Genomic DNA, 22,939 nt, shown 5'->3' with positions numbered 1-22,939 from the left:
GATTATCTGACCTTGACCTTATTGCCATTGATATTTAAAAATGTTAAGTTTATGTGATACGTGTAGTAAAACTTTTATCTTTAAGACTTTCTACATAAAATCAATGGTCAGTAAAGCAGGCGAGACATTTCATCTTGTGCACTCTTGTTTAAAGAACATATTTTGGAATTGGAAACCGAAAGATTTTATACCAGATTTATACTCTCTTTACCAAATTTACAAGTATTTGTATATAAACATTTATAACTATTATGAATCAAATTTTAAAATAGAGCTTTTAAAACAAACGAATTATTTTAATGGCTTTTTGTGGAATTTTTTAATTAAATTTGTTCATGTAAAGACTTAACAGTATTTATTTATGTATGCTGTGTTTTGCAGGATACTGAAAATAGAGCATCTTATTATGCCTGACATTGCACGAATGTCTTTGTCACGCATGGAAAAGAAGTCAATTCTCCTGAATTATATGATCGATCAATACTTTGGAGATATGGATTTTCAGGTAAAGTTTGCTTACTGCTCATCTGTTACTACTTTATAAGGGATTTTGTTACATTCCCTGATAATAAAAAATGAATTAATTTAGCCAGAAGGAACCTGTCAAAAAATTCTCTTAAATAAAACAATCTTTGACCATAATTATCTTTCACCTTAGAACTTTCCCTATATGTTTCTTTGGAAACACTTTTCTTTTAGCAAGGTTTTCAAATTGTAAGTTGAAGACAACTCGAAATTTTGTGGTTAATGAAAATAGTGTTGGTTTTTGGTTTTTTTAATTGGTGTTGTTATGAATAACATATACAGGAACAATTGAAAATATGTTTTCATTTGGTACTGACTTTCCTGGTTGAAGGCACCATGAATTATACAAAAAATTAGTGCTCCATAAGCCTGACAGACCTATGATACCGTATAGCGGGTTATTTTCGCGGGGTTTTTATTTTCGCTTATTTTGGCGGATAAAGGAAAATCGTGAAAATGAATTCCGCGAAAATTTTTGCATACGTTTGGTAATTTCTAATAGCTAAAAAGCGTTTTGTAAACGATCTATTTTTTTACGGACGACGGGTGGATAACGATTTATGTTAGATTAAATAATATAAATGTCAAAGGGCATTATTCACATATAATTTATAAAATCGCTGTCAGGTGTTAATTAGTGTATTAGTATCAAATAATACAAGAGTGTAAGGTACTCTGTCAGGTATTTACCCTTATTAATTGGTGTCAAATTATATAAGAGTTGCAAGTCACTCTTGATAATATTATTACCTAATTAGTACATCAAAGGTCCGGTCATTTTCGTAACTTATTGACCGTAACATTTACAAGAAGTTTGTACACCTGTGAAAAATATCTAAGTACCAGTTATCTATTGATTAACTGTATCAAATATAATCAATAAATAAGACGTCATGCAGGTAAAACAATCATTTAACCATAACAATAGACTCTTGTTTTTCTATTTTTACAACTTTTTTAACTGCAACAATTTCAGTATCCGCCAAAATATTTAATTGGGATTTAAAAGGGCATTAGCTATCAAATTCATGTTCACCGATTTGACTCAAATTCTCATATTTGATTTATAACATACTAAACATATATACAAATTATAAAAAGTATAAAACAAACAATTTACAATGCATGAGTTGATAATATGTATCAGCATTTTGTGCGTATTTTAGTCCAGATGCCATCTAATTAACCATCGAGGTGACCTCCGAAGACTGCAGACTGTCATATAACCTGATATAAACATAAATAGAAATAGAAAGCGAACTCGTGCAATTAGATTTTTCTAGGTCTGTTTGATTTCATATTATAGGTTAAAATATAAATGTTAATCATCGTTTTTACCTGTATAAGAATGAGTTTTTGTGGATCATATCAGTCAATCAAATGGATTACCCTTGTTTCACTTTCAATGTTGACATTCTTTTCCTTTTTATAACTGAACATGCCTTATTCATGCGTAACCCATCACTAGCTAAGGGATTAAATTGAAGGTCACATGAATACGGATTCAATGAGGTCGATTTATTCACTTGCAAGTGAATAATTCATAAGCGATGTTTCTTAGCGTATTTTGACTAAATTGAACCAAACTGGCTGCTAAAAGCAAATTATTATTTCACTATTTCACATTTATTAATGATTGAAGAAAAAAAATCATATTTTAATTTTTTTCATATCTCGTAGCTAATGCCCCTTTTAGAATCCGCCAAAATAACAACCACCAAAATTTTTCGTATACTGTAAATTCAGAAATTATTGCGTACATTTATTATTGCGATTTTGTCATTTTAGACTATAATGCGATTTTAATTTTTGCGATATTGAGAAAAATTCTGTTTAAGTCATATACAAAATTTCAAAATGCGAGTTTAATTTATTGCGATTCTAACCCTGTCGCATTTATCGCAATAAAAAAAACATCGCAATAATTTCTGAATTTACAGTACTTTGTTTTTCCTAAATTGCGAAATTTTACACCTGTGAAAATAACCCGCTATACGGTAGTAGGGAGGCACATTGTTTTCATTTCTGTGATTCTGTCAATCAGTCCATCCCTTTGTCTGTCCTTTTGATATGTTTCAGTTTAAAAAAATGACTTAATAAGATAGTTAACCATGAAATCAGGTCCCATTAACTGGAAATTAAGTACACATGTTGATATGTTTTGAGAACTTTTTTTTAGATATAAGGCAAATAGTGTCCAAGGTGTCCAGTGGACACATGTTCTTGTTTGTTTATCAATTTACTTTCTTAAACTGTGATATATTTTACAGAAATGTACAGATGTTCTTCCAGAGTTAGCAAGGCGTTTTGAACCTTTAATAACAGATGAAGACTATCCATGGCTAGATAATTGGGTTCGCAGTAATGGGGTTGACTTATTTAACTACTTTATAGAATCTTACAAGTAAGTTATTTTGTTATGAATTTATTGCTTGTAAAAAGTCAAATATATATACTCAAAAAAGTTTGAAGTTCTTTGAAAATGTTTTTTATCAACTCTCGTTATTTAATTTAAATAGTAATAATAAATTTGCACTGCAAGTTCATGACATATGTAATAAGCTAAAACGCAACAAAGCATGTGGTCATGATGACATTGCTTACGAACACCTGCGTTTTGGTGGCAAACTGTTAATGAAGCACTTGTGTTATTTATTCAATCTGATTCTGCGATATGCCTACATACCAAAGGAATGGCACTAAAGTATGATTATCCTCCTGTATAAAGGTGATAACAAAAGCCGAACTGATACAAATTCTTATCTGGGAATTTTGTTAGTACCAAGTATTACAAAAGTGTATGAAAAACTTACCGACATTAAGCTCTCCAGCATACGAACAGATTTTCCAAACGGACAGCAAGTAGCGTATCAAAAGCTCTTAAGCAGCCTCAATGTGTCTTTTAATCTTCAAGAAGTCACCCTCCATCATATTGAAAAGAATGGGACTATTTATATTGTTTTACTCGACAGCACGAAAGCTTTCGATACTGTTCCGCATGATGGACTTCGTCTTAAACTGCACGAGTACAGAGCTCATGGTAAACTTTGGCTTTTGATTGACAGTATGTGCACTAATCTGTATGGTGTCGTGTCATCAAATGGTAAATTGTCTAAATGGTTTGAACTAAAGCGAGGTATTCGTCAGGGAAGTTCGTTGTCAGCTAAACTGTACTTGATCTTAATAAATGACCTTATAAAAGAACTAGAATCTTCAAAAGAAGGTGCATTCTTTCATGATCTTAGTGCTAGCTCTCCAGTTCAGGCAGACGATATTGCTCTTATTGCTACAAACTGCGTTTCGACACAAGGGATGGTAACAATATGTGAGAACTATAGTAACATGTGGGGTTTCATGTTTTCACCAGCAAAAAGCAAATTATTACAATTCAGTAAACGCAGAACTTCTACTCCAACATATCTATACCAAGAACCGATCAACTATGTAACTTCTGCTCGACATATTGGTATTCAACTAGACACATCTTTAAAAACAATGGACAGAACTCTTAAAGCTTGTCGCACCTTGCGCTCGACGACGACATCAGTTATATGCCTTGGAATACACCCAGCCATTGTAAATCCAATTGTATGTGCAAAGATTATCCGTCAGCTCTGCTATCCAAAAGCACTATACGATTGTGAACTCTGGGGAAAACTTACCTGGACTGAAACACTGATGCTTGAAAGAACTCACCACTATATTTGTAAATTTATACAAGGTTTACCAAGAAGAACAAGAAGCGACATGTGCTTGTAATTGTTAGGATGGCTTTCAATTGAAAGTTTTATATGTGAACGAAAACTGTTGTTCTTTGGAAGAACATGTCGCCTTCTATACTCAGCTGTTTCATTCTGTATTCTTCTCCGTAGACTCATTGATGCTAGATATAATCAATATGACACCAGATTAGGTTTCGCTTGTGACATTATTGAAATACTCACAAAATATGGTTTATCGAAATATGTAGGTCAGTTTCTCAATGATGGACAATTTCCAAGTTCTGCAACTTGGAAATTGATAGTCAAGTCGTCAATTAATCAGGTTGAAGTAGTAGAGTGGCATCATCGTATGGCAGTGGATCCCGATTTTGTTGTTTTTAAAGACATTCACTTGTTTTGTGTATCGCATGCGGCGTGGAGAGTAGCACTACGTCACCCACTGATGCGCAGGCAGGCCCATTTTGTAACATCAATGTGCTGTCTTATACGTGAAAACTTACAAAACAACAGAACATTATGTGATAAATGTGGTAAACTTTTTGATGATCCTTGTACCCATGCAATACTATCATGTGCCTATACAGTTGATGCTCGAGATCAATTTTGGAGGAGTGTTATAGACATAAACCCGATTACATTTAGTGTTCACTTAGGAAATATGACTGACAATAAATTGCTAAATTGTATTCTTGCCTGTGACACCCACTTTGATCTAGAGAATGAGGAACGTGAACAGTTTAACTTTGTGTGTGTAAATTTTATTTACAATTCTTGTAAATTGTTACAGAACTGCAACTGCTACTAGTAGTACACAAATTATCTTTAAAAAACTTTAAAGCACATATGTAAATAATTGAACTTTTCGTCGTGATCCTGTCTTTATTAACTGTCTCTGTGTATTTCATAACTCGTGTTGTTTGTATATGATTAATTGTAATTGTCTTTGCTTTGTTATATACTCTCCAATAGGAGGCTAATAAATTATATATAATAGAAAATTAAAGAAAAAAAATTTGCAAAGAACCAATTGTTTGACAAAAAATTTCATAAATAATTATAAACAAGAGTCAGGACATCCTGAAATGTCTGGCCAGCTTTAGTCATCATGATGGAATTTTATGTTGAAAGTCTACTTCAGGTATCATATAAACTGAGTTCAAAGTTAGATGAACCCTGACAGACATTATCACCTTACAAATCATTCTATACACCAAATATAGTTGACTTAGTGCTTAAAGTATTTGAGGAATAGACTTCATCACAAAATTTAAACTGATTACTGATAAACTATGAAAATGAGGTCAAGGTTAAAAGAATCCTGCTAGACAGACATGTGTATCTTACATCATTAATCTATATTACAAATATAGTTTACTATTTGTTATAGTATCTGAAAAATGGACCTTATCAAGAAAACTTCTATGTTGACCAATTAACCATGAAAATGAGGTCAAGGTCAGGTGGTTCATGTCGAAGGTACATGTAAACCTTGTGCAGATTTTATATGCCAAACACATTTTTCATATGACTCATAATACCTGAAAAAATTTTAAGATGAAAAAAACTTTTCGTCTCGCCTGCGAAGAAAGTCTGGGAATGCAAGACATAGGTGTAGCTTTTCTGGCGGCGTCAGGGACGACGTCAACAATTGTTAAAGTTTTCTGCTTAAGTCAGTTTGATAGGAACTTCTTGTGATAGATCAATGATATGTTCTATAAAGCTGCATTACTATCAGTTCATATCAGATCAGTTTGACAACTATTTCGAGGCCCTGCCCCTAGGTCATGGTCCAGCAACTTTCAATTAATAAGCAATTTTTAATGTTAAGTTTTCTGCTTCAGATAGGCCAAAATAATTTCTATACAGATGCATTTCTATCAGTACATCTCAGTTTGACGATCATTTTGACACGCTGCCCTTCTATGTCATGGTCCAGCAACTTTGAATTAATTAGCAATGTTGCTGTTCATCAGATTGTTGTTTTTCTAAAGACATATCTCAGTGTTAACAGTTTATCTTAAAAGTATTTTTCATTACTATGTTAGTAAGTCCTAATATCAATAATCAGTTATATGATAGCAGAGCAGCCTGTAAATTTTGACACAAGCAATCTTAATTTTATTCCATAGGCATTAAAAAAGTTTTAAAACATTTTCATAATCCATAATGTATTATAGACATTTATTTAGAAGACACATAGATTTTTTGTTTCAAAGCAATGGCTATCTTCTATGCAGCAGTTTTTGGTGTGTTATTATAAATGGCATACTAATATAAAAATAAGGAGATATGGTATGATTGCCAATGAGACAACTATCCACCAAAGTTAAAATGAAGTGGATGTAAGTTTGTTACATGGTTCTTTTTCAGCAGTTTGTGATATTCCAGTAGGATCTGGGAACCTTGCCCTTTGATTTTTCTTTGGTTATCCAAAAAGGATTTAGATATAAGAATAAGAAGATGTGGTATGAATGCCAATGAGACAACTCTCCACAAGAGACCAATTGACACAGAAATTAACAGCTAATAGTCACCATATGGCCTGCAACAATGAGTAAAATCCATACTGCAGGCTTTATTAGGTGAAGTTGACATTTCTTTCCTTGAAACATTTAGATAAAGATTTAATGTTATTGATTTAGGGTCATAAAGGGCATCTTGCCACCAACTAGATCCCTGAAATTTGGTATATTTACTTCTCAAAATATACCACTGTTTTACTCCTTTGATTTTGGTTGAAACATTTGCAAAATTGTAAGCAGGCATCTTTTAATTGAATCACTGTTGACCAAGATTGTTTGCTGTAGAAACAGATTTGTATTTTCAGATCCTCAGAAGATATACCAGATGAAGTAAACCAGACTGTGATCAGAATTCTTAATTTTTGTATGGAGGATGAGAGAGAAATGATTGATTTAGAGGATGGTTCAGATACTGTTTGGGGAATGATAATTCGCAATGCCCCTTCATTTGTGGGCAAGGTAGGGAGTAGATAATTTAAATTAAAAGTGAATAATAAGTATGATAAATGATAACAATAAATAAGCGTTATTTAGAGTCAATATAGTATAAAAAAAAACAAGCGACATAATATAAGCTCGTTTGAGCTTTTAACCGAAATGAAGTTATAGTATTTTTTTGTAATTCCTCTTGAAGAAAGTTAACAGGGTGTGTCAATATAGTGCAGTTCTAACATGTTCACATTGAATTTTATGTTTATTTTTGATTGTCACTATCAGCAAGTGAGGTGATTTAATGTGTCAATTCTTGTGATAATATACTGCTGTGATAATCCAACTGATTTATTAGTAACTGTCTCTAAAGTGATAAATATATACACAAAAGTTCAAACGGTTAAATGACTTAAATATAACACACATTTGGTAACAATTAAAAATTAAAAGGGAGAAGTTGATTCAATATTTATACCCCAGCTCCCAAGGATGGGGTATGTTGTTTGACTCCTGCTTGTCAGTGTGTGTGTCTGTCTCTCCATCTGTCTGTCTGTCCTTTCCAGAAGATTGGTATCAAATTTTTCTCAAGAATTGCAAATCAGAGCTTCCTGAAATTTGTCATCATGCTTTGTTGAGCATACTATACTGTGGAATGTTTTTTCACATTCATCACTCATAAACTTGTTGTTTTTTACATACTTATAATATTCTTACACATATAATGATGAATGAAATTTTTTGTCACGTCTTTCTTGTGAACTGCCTATTACAACTTCCTGAAATTTGTTCAGGCATGGGAACAACCGAAACCTTGTGATTCTTTTATTATTCATTTACTATCAACTTCCTGTTTACCTTTACCGAATACTTAATATATTTTTACACAAAATGACAATCTATTTTTCTTGGGATCTTCAAATCAGATCACTCTGAAATTGATTTCAACATTCATGTAAGCATGCCATACCTTATGATGTGTTTTCATATTCATTGTGAATCAACTCCATGTTTACCAAAAACTTCAAACAGGGCCATCATTAGTGAGAAGTAGCTCACAGTTCAACTTGTTTATCCTGAAAGGTTTTTATTAAGAGATACATGCGTGTGCAGAAGTAAACTGTCCTAGCTCACTAATGGTTGAAATCTTTATTATGAGTTGCACAGTGTGAAAGCAGTTTACAAATTTGATACAAAAAATTCTTATTTGTTAATAGTTTGAAATGATTATGTACTCATTGAATAGATTTTTTAGCTTATATTTCTTGCCAGATTTTTATGAAATTCAATCTTGTTTATATCATATTGGCATTTGAATGGCCATATGATTTTAGCCCTCCTCTTAACTTTTGTGGCTATAATGTAATGTGATGAAAACTGAAGATAGTATACCTTGGGTTTTTAAAGTCCCTAAAAAAGCTAATAAAAAGCACCAAATATTAATGGCAAAAGAAAGTTTTTTTGCTGTCAAATTTTGTTTTTAAATTGGAAAAAAATGATCTTGCCTCATGATTTTTCTTGTTCCCCTTCCAATTATTTATTTTCTGCAGTGCTTTTAATTAATTGCGTAATGAACTTTGTTTAGATAGAGTATCTTTGTTTGTTTTAGCATTGTAATGGTGGTACTGGTAAAGTTGTTATACCTGTTTTAGAGAAATTGCTCAAATATCGACACTCAGAAGAGGAATTCTTGCGAGAAGCCTGCACAAATTCAATGCAAATAGCTGGTCACTCATGTCCTGAAATATGTGCCTTTTTTTTTTGGACCATTGTTGGATTGGTATATTGAAGAACCATCAATGGATTTGATGAGTATGTAATTTCACTCAGAATTAAGAACAGTTCACTTCATTTGAATTCTTTGATGTACATGTGACAATGTGAAAAAAGTCAGCTGCATTAATTTACTGTTCTGTTCAGCTATTTGCGTAAATTCTTTTCCCTGTTTATCATATTCAGTAATTTGCAATATCTGACATTTCATTACAACCAAAACCAAATATGTTGGCATTCAGCAGCACAAAGTTCTCATTGAAACCCTACGGAAAAACACTTTTGAGCTTTTGCCATCACTTGGGGTCCGGCATCGTCCAGCATCGTCTGTCGTCGTCCTTCCGGTGTAAACTATTTCAAACATCTTCTCCTCTGAAACTACTGAACCAATTCCTACCAAACTTAGGCTGAATGATCCTTAGGGTATCTAGAATAAAATTTGTGTTTTATTTTCTGTATCGTCAAAAAACATGGCCGACATGGCTTGACATAGAACATAGGGGTAAAATGCAATTTTTGGCTTATATCTCAAAAACTAAAGCATTTAGAGCAAATCTGACATGGGTAAAAATGTTCATTAGGTCAAGTTCTATCAGCCCTTAAATTTTCAGATGAATCTAACAACCCATTGTTGGGTTGCTGCCACTAAATTGGTAATTTGAAGGACATTTTGCAGTTTTTGGTTATTATCTTGAATATTATTATAGATAAAGATAAAATGTAAACAGCAAAAATGTTCAGAAAAGTAAGATCTACAAATAAGTTTTTATATGACCAAAATTGTCAATTGACCCCTTAAGAAGTTATTGCCCTTTAAGGACAATTTTACACAATTTGTTTATCATGTTTTCTAACTTTAAAAAATCTTCTCCTCTGAAACTTTGAACCAATTTAAATTAGACTTAAGCTGAATGATCTTTAGGTTATCTAGAATAAAGTTGGTGTTTTATTTTCTGTTTCCTCAGAAAACATGGCCGCCATGGCTAAAAATAGAACATAGGGTAAAATGCAGTTTTTGACTTATATCTCAAAAACAGGCCTCTAAAGTAACTTTTTTTTCTACTTGCCCAATAGGACACGTACATACCAAAACTTACTTGTCCGAATGGAATTGTAACTTGTCCAAAAAAAATCCAAATACTAACCTTTTTTGGATTTTAAGTTAATTCAATGAACAAAATGAATTAAAACAATAGAACAGAATTTGATTTATATCTCTTGATATCCTTTTCAAAAATATGAGTTGAGAACAACTGAATCTAGTCATGTCACAGGACTCATAGGTTCTAGTTTTCATCAATGACAAAGTATCACCAGACTCTGCACATGAGGCACAGTCTTGTAGGCCTGTTAGTCTACACTCATTTGGTTTGTATCCTCGTCTTTGATGTCGATAAAATATTGATTATTATGATTAATGCCTTACTACAATCAGCTTTGTTTTTAATATATTAAAATGTTTATTCAAACGCAATCACAAATTGTTTTGTCCATATATGATTTTATGATTTTATGAATTTTATGGTCAATAATTTCTTCATTTTTATTTGAAAAAATATTATCATATTTATTATAAAGCAACAGAATAAGGTAGGGAAACGAGGTACTGGTTTGTCTTGGTCCAGAAATGTCTCCTAAGGCGCCGAACTGTCTATTAAAGGTTACAAGAGTGCAATTATTCGTAATGCATTTTCCATAGGGTACCAGTGGTGTTCCGTATTTCATTTCTTGAAGACTACAAAAACCAGAAAAAAACGGGTAGCAGTTCCTGTTACTAGAAATGCCAGTCTTGCATAACAACCAAAAAAATATATATGGTCATGCGGCAAAAATTGACTTAAAATGATGTTGAAAAACAACGTCTATTTTTTTCGCTTAATGAAAAAGGCATATTTTTAATGGCTCTGACATGCAGAAATGGAAGATATTTTCTATACTTTGTAAACTGTGAATTTGATTTTCTGGATTTTTTAAACCTAATTGGATGAGCTTTCTATTGAAAGTAATTCCAATTCTGTATCATCCAATCAGAAGCCATACAAGATTCTATTGAGTACCATCTTGGGGTAAAAAACTTGCCGGTAAAATGTAAAAAAATAATTGCGCTCTTGTAACCTAAACATGGAGCCGATTTGTTTCCGTGCCAGTTCCAAACTAGTGTCTTGTTACCTTATCTACAAAGCGCATCGCTGATTCCATCAGTAAGACTGGTTTCCAAGAAAAGTATGCGTTTTATCTGTTATAAAGCATCTGACAAAGAACCAGTTTTAAATTATCGATCGCAAGTAAACATGTCAAATTAACATTTGTTTTTATCTTCTTTTCTTGTTTTTTGTTTATTACTTTGATCATCAAAGTTGGATTTAATTTATTTTCTTCAGAATGATTTAACTTGTGCCATCGGACAAGCTTGATATGGCTTTTACTTGTCCGACCTTTTTTTCCTCTGTTACCAGACAATCAGAGAAGCGTTATTGTCGAGCCCTGAAAAACTAAAGCATTTAGAGCAAATCAGACAAGAAGTTAAAGTATTTATTAGGTCAAGGTCTACCCGCCCTGAAATTATCAGCCAAATCTCAGATTTTTAGGTTATTGCCCCCTGAATTGATGATTTTAAGGAAAGTTTGCAGTTATCGGTTATTATCTTGAATATTATTATAGATAAAGATAAACTGTAAACAGCAAAAATGTTCAGCAACTTAAGATCTACAAATAAGTTTTATATGACCAAAATTGTCAATTGGACCCCTTAAGGAGATATTGTCCTTTAAAGACAATTTTTCACAATTTGTTCATCTGATCTAATTTGCTTACTTTAAAAAATCATCTCCTTTGAAACTGAATCAATTTCAGCCAAACTTGGGCTGAATGAGTTTCAGAGTATCTTGTATAAATTTTGTATTTTATTTCCTTGTACGTCAAGAAACATAGCCACTATGGCTAAAATGGAACATAGGGGTAAAATGCATTTTTTTGCTTTTGAAGAAAATATGACAGATACAAAGAATATTTAAATGGCATTTTTAAGCCACTCATTAATATATATTGAAAAGCAAAAATAATCATTGATGAAAGATTTAAGCAAAAAATTACAGGTGAGCAATTCAAGCTCTTGAGAGCCTCTTGTTCATCTTCTTGTCAGAAACTACACAGCCAATGCAAACCAAACTAGGTAGGAATGATGAATTGAGGTTATTCACACAATGGTCCTCATTTGGTCATGATAACATGAAAAACATGGTCATCGGAGGCATTTGACAAGTTTTCAAACAATTTTCTCCTCTAAAATTACCTTAAAAAAAAATGTTGTTGAAACTTAAAGGAATGGATGGCTCCAAGACCCTTTACTAGCACTCCTCATTTCATCCTGACTTGGTGGCACATATGGCTGCATTGGTGGCTCATAGTTTCGAAGAATCGTGGAAAATCACATCTTCACCTGATTGTCTAAACTTTCTCAGGCATTTTTAACCAAACTAGACAGGATTTGGTCCAGATTGAATGAAAAACATGGCTGCCTTGATCTGATTTTTAAGAACTCTTTCCTCTGATGTTGTTTTTTCTGCATGGGGTTCCAAAAAGATTTCATTTCATCTTGAGGTCTCAAATGGTATTAAAAATTTTCTTTCCCATTTAGACAAACCAGGTTAGGCTGGGTAAAGGGTCAATATCTGATCAAACTTCTTTTGAATGAAGTTGTATATGAAATATTCTGCATTTTTAAGGCACTTTCAGGTGCCAAAACACCATGCTATTGTTAACATAACATCTTGCAGAAATTCAAGTCATTACAATATTATGCTTAGATACCTCAGCAGAGCAATACAGGCTGCTTGAAGCCTCTAGTTTATATCAATGTGAATCAATCTTTAAAAATATGAAATTGTTATCAATCATACTAATTTATCTAATATTGGAAGAAAAGGATTGGCCTTTTAAAATCCGTTATGTAACATAATTATGGAAAACAGCATCCCTCGCCTTATGCTAGATGTTTTTTTTCTTTTCAGGTTTTTTTTATAGAGTAGTTGAACTTAGTCCTAATGCCTTGAAAAGCAGAATGGATAAATTCCTTGATACCTGTAAAGATGACAAAGATACATGGCCTCTGCAGATCCAAGTATTTTTTGCTCTTTCAAATAAATATCCAGAGGTATGTTAGAAGCGTTTCTACAAATGCTTTCAGTTTAATATGGACATATACATGTAGGAATAGTGTTGCAAATTGTTAATGATATGAAAATATTTTTGGTTTAAAAACTTGAAATTAATACAGAACTCATGTGTTTTAAATTCTTAATCAGTCAATATATGCAGTGTCTAAAATGTCCAAGGACAGTAGACAAAATCTTTTACAAGAAGATGATGACAAAGGCTGATTTGAAGTTACTGATGAGTCTAGCGAAATGCACATCTGGCATACAAAATGTCAATCCTGGTATCTATGATGAGTTTATTTACATAAATTAGTCAGTACTGTCTCCTTAATAGTATATTTTACACTGATATATTTCACTTTAAAAATATTTTCATGAATTTAGGAGTGTATTTCACTATAAAATGTTTTACACAATTTTAAGAGTGTACAGTAAAATTTTAAGTCCAGGAAACTGAGAACAAATTATAGTGGTTTCTGGTGTCTACTTTCAATCTTTATATTATGAGAAATAGATTTATTATAACCATGATAATAGTCTTTATCTTCAATCTTGGTTCTATTTGTGAAAAGGTGGGAGAAGTAACCATTATGTCAGTTTCAGTATTATTGAATGACATTTTTGTCTTCACAATAGATGATAACTCAGAAAGTGGCAGACACATTGATGAACAATCACTACAATGATAGCAATAGCAGAATTCAAGTCTTGATGGTTATGGAGAAAGCCACTAAAGTTAACCCAATCATTTTTGAAAAATATATGGACAAACTGATTGGAGACAAATCAGTTACTGCAATGGAGCAGCATTATGTGAATAATACACTAGTAAATGTGACCAAGAAAATTAAGGTTGGTAATTTAAGAAATAATTCATGCAAGCTATAGATTTGTTGGAAATTTTCACATGGCCTGGGCCGTTATATTCAAATTTTATCTTGAGCGTTAGTGAGGGATAAAATTAATGAATTTAACGGCCCAGGCCATGTTAAAATGGTAACATATCTATCGCTCGCATGAATTATTTCGATTCTAATAGGACGAATATGGTAATTTTAAAAACTGAAGCAAAGGTAAGATTGCCTTGTGTATGGCTGTTCTATTTTACCCCCTGTAAGATAAAAGCTACAAATTTCAAATAAATCAAGGCTTGCATGAATTATTTCTTAAATAACCACTAGAAAAAATGTGTTCAATCTTTATAATTTTTAACCCAAGCATTTTTTTTCTATCGCTACTTATACTGTCAAATCCACAGTTGACATGTCGAAAATAAGGAGTGAGCCGCCATGTTGACTTGCTGAAATCCATGAATGTACGAATGATGAAATAGAATAGAAAATGAAACAACACCTACCTCAAAACTTCATTTTAATGCGATATTATCCGAATTTAGAGCGTACACATGACTGAATAATCTTCAGCTTGAGAGTTTTCATTTGTATGACGACATGTTTTGACATGATGTTAATGCCGAGATGATTCCTGAAATTTCATGGAATTTTATTTTATTTATATATTTTACATTTTTATACGACCGCAAAAAAATTTTGTGGTCGTATATTGGTATGACATTGGCGTCGTCGTTGTCGTCCGGCGTCGTCATGGTCGTCGTCCGAAGACACATTGGTTTTCGCACTCTAACTTTAGTTTAAGTGAATGGATCTTTTTGAAATTTGACCATAAGGTTAAATACCACAAAAAGAAGGTTGGGATTGATTTTGGGGGTTATGGTACCAACAGTTAAGGAATTAGGGGCCAAAAAGGGGCCAAAAATAAGCATTTTCTAGTTTCCAGACAATAACTGTGGAACGGTGTATGGATCTCTCTGAAATTATACTACAAGTTTCCATACCACAAAGGGATGGTTAGGATTTGCTTTGGGGGTTATGGCTCAAACCGTTTAGGAATTAGGGGCAAAAAAGGGGGAAAAACAAGGTTGTCCTGGTTAATGGACAAATACTTTAGTACAAAACATAATTTAAAGCAGTGTAAGGGAGATAAATCAAATACATCATTGAAATTATCTCCCTTACACTGCTTTTAAATTATGTATAAAGTAATGGTTAATGAACAATAAAGATAATTTAAAACAGTGTAAGGGAGGTAATCCAAATACAACGTTTTGGTTACTTCCCTTACACTGCTTTTAAATTATGTTTAAAGAAATGCATATTTATAAAGGAAGACCAGTAAAAATATCTGCAAATGTTGCATCTTTTTCTTTTACAAAAAAATCCATATGAAAGATTTGACACTATATTTTTAATTCTATTATAAAATAGATTAAGTTAGCACTATGGTAAATTTAAATGGGTAATTATGGTTGCCAACTCCATTGGAAATTTGAATTGAGATTATGACCATATCTTGAGGGAAAGAATTTTTTGGGGGAAAAAAGGGGGGGGGGATAAAAAGAAATTGTGGGGGGTCAATTTTTTCTCATTTCAGATTTCAGAAATTAAAAAGAATTATTCTTCAAATATTTTTTTTTCAAATTTCAAATATTGAAAAATTTCAAGAAGTAATCTTTAATTGCACAGTATGGCGCATTAGATTTGTAAAATCTTTGATCGCATTTATTTATTTGTTATGCCAAATCTAACAGTGTATTTAGATTTTTAATTTTGGGTCCAGTTTTCAAATTGGTCTACATTAAGGTCCAAAGGGTCCAAAATTAAACTTTGTTTGATTTTAGCAAAAATTGAATATATGAGGTTCTTTGATATGCTGAATCTAAACATGTATTTAGATTTTTGATTTTTGGCCCAGTTTTCAAGTTGGTCCAAATTGGGGTCCAAAATTAAACTTTGTTTGATTTCAACAAAAATTGAATATATGGGGTTCTTTGATATGCTGAATCTAACCATGTATTTAGATTTTTTATTTGTGGACCCCGTTATCAAATTGGTTCATATTGAGGTCAAAAGGGTCCAAAATTAAACTTTGTTTGATTTCATCAAAAATTGAATTATTGGGGTTCTTTGATATTCCAAATCTAACCGTGTATTTAGATTTTTAATTTTGGGTCCTGTTTTTTAAATTGGTCTACATTAAGGTCCAAAGGGTCCAAAATCAAACTTAGTTTGATTTTAACAAAAATTGAATTCTTGGGGTTCTTTGATATGCTGAATCTAAACATGTGTTTAGATTTTTGATTATAGGCCCAGTTTTCAAGTTGGTCCAAGTTGGGGTCCAAAATTAAACTTTGTTTGATTTCAACAAAAATTGAATATATGGGGTTCTTTGATATGCTGAATCTAAACATGTATTTAGATTTTTGATTATGGGCCCAGTTTTCAAGTTGGTCCAAATTGGGGTCCAAAATTAAACTTTGTTTGATTTCAACAAAAATTGAATATATGAGGTTCTTTGATATGCTGAATCTAACCATGTATTTAGATTTTTTATTTGTGGGCCCCGCAATCAAATTGGTTCATATTGAGGTCAAAAGGGTCCAAAATTAAACTTTGTTTGATTTCATCAAAAATTGAATTATTGGGGTTCTTTGATATGCCAAATCTAACCGTGTATTTAGATTTTTAATTTGGGTCCCGTTTTTTAAATTGGTCTTCATTGAGGTCCAAAGGGTCCAAAATTAAACTTAGTTTGATTTTAACAAAAATTGAATTCTTGGGGTTCTTTGATATGCTGAATCTAACCATGTATTTAGATTTTTTATTTGTGGGCCCCGCTATCAAATTGGTTCATATCGAGGTCAAAAGGGTCCAAAATTAAACTTTGTTTGATTTCATCAAAAATTGAATTATTGGGGTTCTTTGATATTCCAAATCTAACCGTGTATTTAGATTTTTAATTTTAAGTCCCTTTTTTAAATTGGTCTACATTAAGGTCCAAAGGGTCCAAAATTAAACTTAGTTTGATTTTAGCAAAAATTGAATTCTTGGGGTTCTTTGATATGCTGAATCTAAACATGTGTTTAGATTTTTGATTATGGGCCCAGTTTTCAAGTTTGTCCAAGTTGGGGTCCAAAATTAAACTTTGTTTGATTTTAACAAAAATTGAATATATGGGGTTCTTTGATATGCTGAATCTAACCATGTATTTTGATTTTGGACATTGGACCATAATAGGTAAATTAAAAAAATTCAAGTTCTTAGACCACATTCTTTCTGTGTCAGAAACCTATGCTGTGTCAAATATTTAATAACAATCCAAATTCAGAGCGGTATCAAGCATGAATGTTGTGTCCATACTTGCCCCAACTGTTCAGGGTTCGACCTCTGCGGTCGTATCAAGCTGCGCCCCAGCGAAGCATTTTATTTAAGATCTTATGCATTAATTCTTTTTGTTATGCATTATATTAGAATAGGAATAACGGTTCTGTAGTTTCTTTTTCAATTTGAATTTGAACACAACGAATTCCAAGTAGTGTTAACACATAGGTTACGATACATGTGGATTTACGTGGAGGTAAATAGTAACAGCCATTAATATGTACATCTCTGAGTCTGCGCTAAGTATAGATATATCAAGAATTTTATCACGGTGGTGTTTACAAAGCGAAAGAAGCACGTCATATTAGAATTGTCATTTGACCCTAACCACAGTCAAGTATTTTTTAAATAATTCCTTTCAAAACATCATCTGGCTTTTATTATGTCTTAGCTCTGTTATCAATATTTGATACACTATGAAAATAAGGAGATGTGGTATGATTGCCAATGGGACAACTATCCACCAGAGTTCAAATGATGTAGATATATAAGCAATAAAAGGCCACCGTACGGCCTTCAACATTAAAAAAATTTGTAAGGGTTCCGCGGAACCCAGTGTCTCGCCTACTTTTGCTGTTAATCGCAGGCTCAACAAAAATGAGGAAAAAAATAAATAAAAATATTCCTCTATATACTATCTTTTGATTGTAAGTAGCTTCTGTCCAAATTTGGTAAAAATCCAGGATAGTTTATGAATTTAATAAATGTTTTAAAAACTTAAACTGCAGACTGTATGTTTTGTTAACTGGAAGAAAAACTAAGTCCATTTATAAGTAAAATACAGAAAAATGGAACAATTTTTTACAAAATTTCCTTTTAGATACTAGCTTTTAATCATAAACAAACTTCTGTCCAAGTTTGGTACAAATCCAGGATAGTTTAAGAAAGTTGTTAAAATTTTAAAAACTTTAACCACAAAGTGAATGTAATGTTAACTGGCAGAAAAACTAAGTCCATTTATAAGTAAAATACGGAAAAAATGGATTTTTTTTTTAACAAAATTTACTTCTGGATACTATCTTATGATCATAAACAAGCTTCTTTCCAAGTTTAGTAAAAATCCAGGATAGTTTAAGAAAGTTATTAAAATTTAAAAAATTTAACCACAGAGTGAATGTAATGTTTCCTGGCAGAAAAACTAAGTCCATTTATAAGTAAAATACGGAAAAAATGGAATTTCTTTTTACAATATTTACTTCTGGATACTATGTTTATTATGATCATAAACAAGCTTCTGTCCAAGTTTGGTAGAAATCCAGGATAGTTTAAGAAAGTTATTAAAATTTCAAAAACTTTAAACCACAGAGTGAATATTTGTGGACGCCGCCGCCGCCGACACCGACGGAATGTAGGATTGCTATGTCTCGCTTTTTTGACAAAAGTTGAAGGCTCGACAAAAACCATACCTTATAGTCGGCTATAAAAGTCCCCAACACGAAAAATGTGAAACAATTCAAATGAGAAAACTAATGTCCTAATTAAAAACAAAACAAATATGACAGACATGAAACAACCACAACTCCAGGCTCCTGACTTGGGACAGGCACAAAAAGAATGTGGGGGTTAAACATGTTTGTGAGCGCTCAACTATCCCCCTAAGCTGGAACAGTGGTGTTACAGCACAACATAAGAACAAACTGTAAAAATCAGTTGCAATTGGCTTCACTCAAAAGATTGGTATGAGGCACAAAAACTACTAACATAAAAACAATAGACACAAAACAACAAAATAAGTGTACTCACAGTTACTGAAAGCTAGTTCGAAGCCAATTACAACTAATAAATAAATCATATTCTCTCAAACTAAATCCTTTTCTCAACAAAGTTATTAAATGTCTTAAGAGAAGCAACACAAAGTTGAATCATTATTTAAGAGACTAGAATAATTTCTTGTTTCAAAAATAAGGTCTTATAGTGTAATAGAAAGTTTTTGAATTTTTTTTACAAACAAAATTACACTTACTTCATGCTGAATCAGGAACAGCGCATGCACTCAAAACCAAACAAAGCAAAGGATTTATAAATACCTTAGTGTTGTATATACAAAAACAGAAAAATAGCTTACTGTGGATTCATTATTATTCGTTGGATACCAATTCTTGTGGATTCTGTGGGTAATGGGGAGCCACACTTTACATTTTCGACAAATTACAGATTTTTATAGGAATGTATGCAGACACGATACACTCATGTTTTTACCTATATAAATTGAAGATGTAAAAACCAGAGAGTACCGAACGAAACTTTCGTTGATTTAAACCCTGGCCCAATGCTAATTAACAAGTGATAATAGTTTGATTGAACAAACAACAGGTGATCGAATATTAAACGCTTGGTATGGCTTCTATTTATGGCACATGCAAGAGATGATTATTCAAAGTAAATAATGGCATTGATAGAAAAGTGGAATCTTGTTGTCAAAACATCAATCAGAAGGTTTTGATGCCAAAAAAATTGATAAACTTACAACTCAGCAAAGAAATGCTCACTATTTCACACTCCAATGTGGACATTTAGGACCTTCAGCAATGACTCAAAGACAATTGACAGCCTCTCAGTGTTTAGATAAACAACTACACAAACTGTTACAAGGATTAGGATTACTTTAGTACAGAGTCAAGTGTATTACAGGCAGCCAGCTTGTACTTCTTACATGACCCATTGTTCCAAGACCAGTGCTTCAGTTGTTAAACAACATTTGTCAATGTCATATAGACATTGCTTTTATAGCTAATATATATTAAAGTATTTGAGTAGTAAGTTAACGATGGATACCCCATATCCTTTGTTTTTCTATTTTACAATTCATTTACCCTATTCTCTACCTTTAGAATCGCTGACATGCCAGACAAAGTTCTCCATACACAAACACAGGCTTGTATACCTGTTCCGGACTATATGAGTATTTGGACCATACACGTATGATCATGACCATATAACTTGATGTATCTGTTATTTTGCATACACTAGAATAAATCTAGAGAGTTTTTACCTTGTCGACATTTTCGTTTTTAAGTTAATGCACAGGCGTTTTGGGCATGGACATTTTTAAAAAAAATTTTTTAGTGTTCAAATTATTATTTTAGAAACAAAATTTCTTGTAATCTCAACTTTCTGTATGTATGTGCCTGTCCCAAGTCAGGAGCCTGTAATTCAGTGGTTGTCGTTTGTTGATGTGTTACATATTTGTTTTTCGTTCATTTTTTTGTACATAAATTAGGCCGTTAGTTTTCTCGTTTGAATTGTTTTACATTTGTCATTTCGGGGCCTTTTATAGCTGACTATGTGGTATTGGCTTTGCTCATTGTTGAAGGCCGTAGGGTGACTTATAGATGTTAATTTCTGTGTCATTTGGTCTCTTGTGAAGAGTTGTCTCATTGGCAATCATACCACATCTTCTTTTTATATTATTTTCTACAATTATTGTGGTTTTTTAGCTCACCTGACCTGAAAGGTCAAGTGAGCTTTTCTCATCACTTTGCGTCCGTCAACCTGCGTCCGTCGTCCGTAAACTTTTACAAAAATCTTCTCCTCTGAAACTACTGGGTCAAATTTAACCAAACTTGGTCACAATCATCATTGGGGTATCTAGTTTAAAAAATGTGTCCGGTGATCCAGTCAACCAACCAAGATGGCCGCCATGGCTAAAAATAGAACATAGGCGTAAAATGTAGATTTTGGCTTATATCTCTGAAACCAAAGCATTTAGAGGAAATCTGACATGGGGTAAAATTGTTTATCAGGTCAAGATCTATCTGCCCTGAAATTTTCAGATGAATCTGACAATCCGTTGTTGGGTTGCTGCCCCTGAATTGGTAATTTTAAGGAAATTTTGCCGTTTTTGGTTATTATCTTGAATATTATTATAGATAGAGATAAACTGTAAACAGCAATAATGTTCAGCAGAGTAAGATCTACAATTAAGTCAACTTGACCAAAATGGTCAGTTGACCCCTTAAGGAGTTATTACCCTTTTATAATCAATTTTTAACCATTTTTCGTAAATTTTTGTAATCTTTTACAAAAATCTTCTCCTCTGAAACTACTAAGACAAATTTAACCAAACTTGTCCACAATCATCATTAGGGTATATAGTTTAAAAAATGTGTCCGATGACCCGGCCCGGGAACCAAGATGGCCGACATGGCTAAAACATAGTACATAGGGTAAAATGCAGTTTTTGGCTCATATCTCTGAAACCAAAGCATTTAGAGCAAATCTGACATGGGGTAAAATTGTTTATCAGGTCAAGATCTATCTGCCCTGAAATTTTCAGACCAATCAGGCAAATCGTTGTTTGGTTGCTGCCCCTGAATTGGTAATTTTAATGAAATTTTGTCGTTTTTGGTTATTATCTTGAATATTATTATAGATAGAGATAAACTGTAAACAGCAATAATGTTCAGCAAAGTAAGATCTACAATTAAGTCAACTTGACCAAAATGGTCAGTTGACCCCTTAAGGAGTTATTGCCCTTTATAGTCAATTTTTAACCATTTTTCGTAAATTTTTGTAATCTTTTATAAAAATCTTCTCTGAAACTACTAAGACAAATTTAACCAAACTTTTACACAATCATCATTAGGGTATATAGTTTAAAAAATGTGTCCGATGACCCCGCCCGCGAACCAAGATGGCCGACATGGCTAAAAATAGAACATAGGGGTAAAATGTAGATTTTGGCTTATATCTCTGAAACCAAAGCATTTAGAGTAAATCTGACATAGGGTAAAACTGATTATCAGGTCAAGATCTATCTGCCCTGAAATTTTCAGACCAATCAGGCAACACGTTGTTGGGTTGCTGCCCCTGAATTGGTAATTTTAAGAAAATTTTGCAGCTTTTGGTTATTATCTTGAATATTATTATAGATAGAGATAAACTGTAAACAGCAATAATGTACAGCAAAGTAAGATCTACAAATATGTCAACATGACCAAAATTGTCAATTGACCCCTTAAGGAGTTATTGCCCTTTATAGTCAATTTTTTACAATTTTTTCATAAATTTTGTAAATTTTTGTAAATTTTTACAAAATATTTTCCACTGTAACTACTGGGCCAAGTTCATTATAGATAGAGATAATTGTAAGCAGCAAGAATGTTCAGTAAAGTAAGATCTACAAACACATCACCATCACCAAAACACAATTTTGTCATGAATCCATCTTTGTCCTTTGTTTAATATGCACATATACCAAGGTGAGCGACACAGGCTCTTTAGAGCCTCTAGTTTTACATGCCTGTGACGAAATTTGTAGTATGCAAGACATGGGGATTACTATCCTGTGGCGGGGTAAACTATTTGAATGAAGCTTCATATTTCAGAAGGTGGAAGAACTGTTAGCTTCATACATTACCTTGTATGCGGATACCTTATATCACGAAGTTTCCGACCATCATATGTACATTGTCCTTGACCTCATTTTCATGGTGCAGCAGTGATTGCTTAAAAAAATTTAAGTTTTTTTGTCATGTGCATTTCTCACTTATTATGATTAATAGGATAACTATCAGTGGCGGATCCAGAAATTTTCATAAGGGGGAGGGGGGCCCACTGACTGTCTAAGAGGG

General features: G+C 32.6%; 1 protein-coding gene across 1 annotated transcript; it reads left to right on the top strand.

Moving 5' to 3' along the window:
* The first annotated feature begins 387 nt into the window (after positions 1–387).
* Positions 388–7,243, top strand: LOC127733713 (uncharacterized). The gene is made up of 3 exons (XM_052243027.1): positions 388–505; positions 2,796–2,929; positions 7,075–7,243. The coding sequence occupies exons 1-3, from the start codon at positions 407–409 to the stop codon at positions 7,241–7,243; spliced, it is 402 nt and encodes a 133-aa protein (XP_052098987.1). The 5' UTR covers positions 388–406.
* The last annotated feature ends 15,696 nt before the right edge of the window (positions 7,244–22,939 follow it).

Source organism: Mytilus californianus, unplaced genomic scaffold (assembly GCF_021869535.1).
Source record: "Mytilus californianus isolate M0D057914Y unplaced genomic scaffold, xbMytCali1.0.p SCAF_3, whole genome shotgun sequence".
NCBI classification, from domain to species: Eukaryota; Metazoa; Mollusca; class Bivalvia; order Mytilida; family Mytilidae; genus Mytilus; species Mytilus californianus.
Note: the sequence above shows the minus strand (reverse complement) of the source record. Positions and strands in the feature narration are given on the sequence as shown.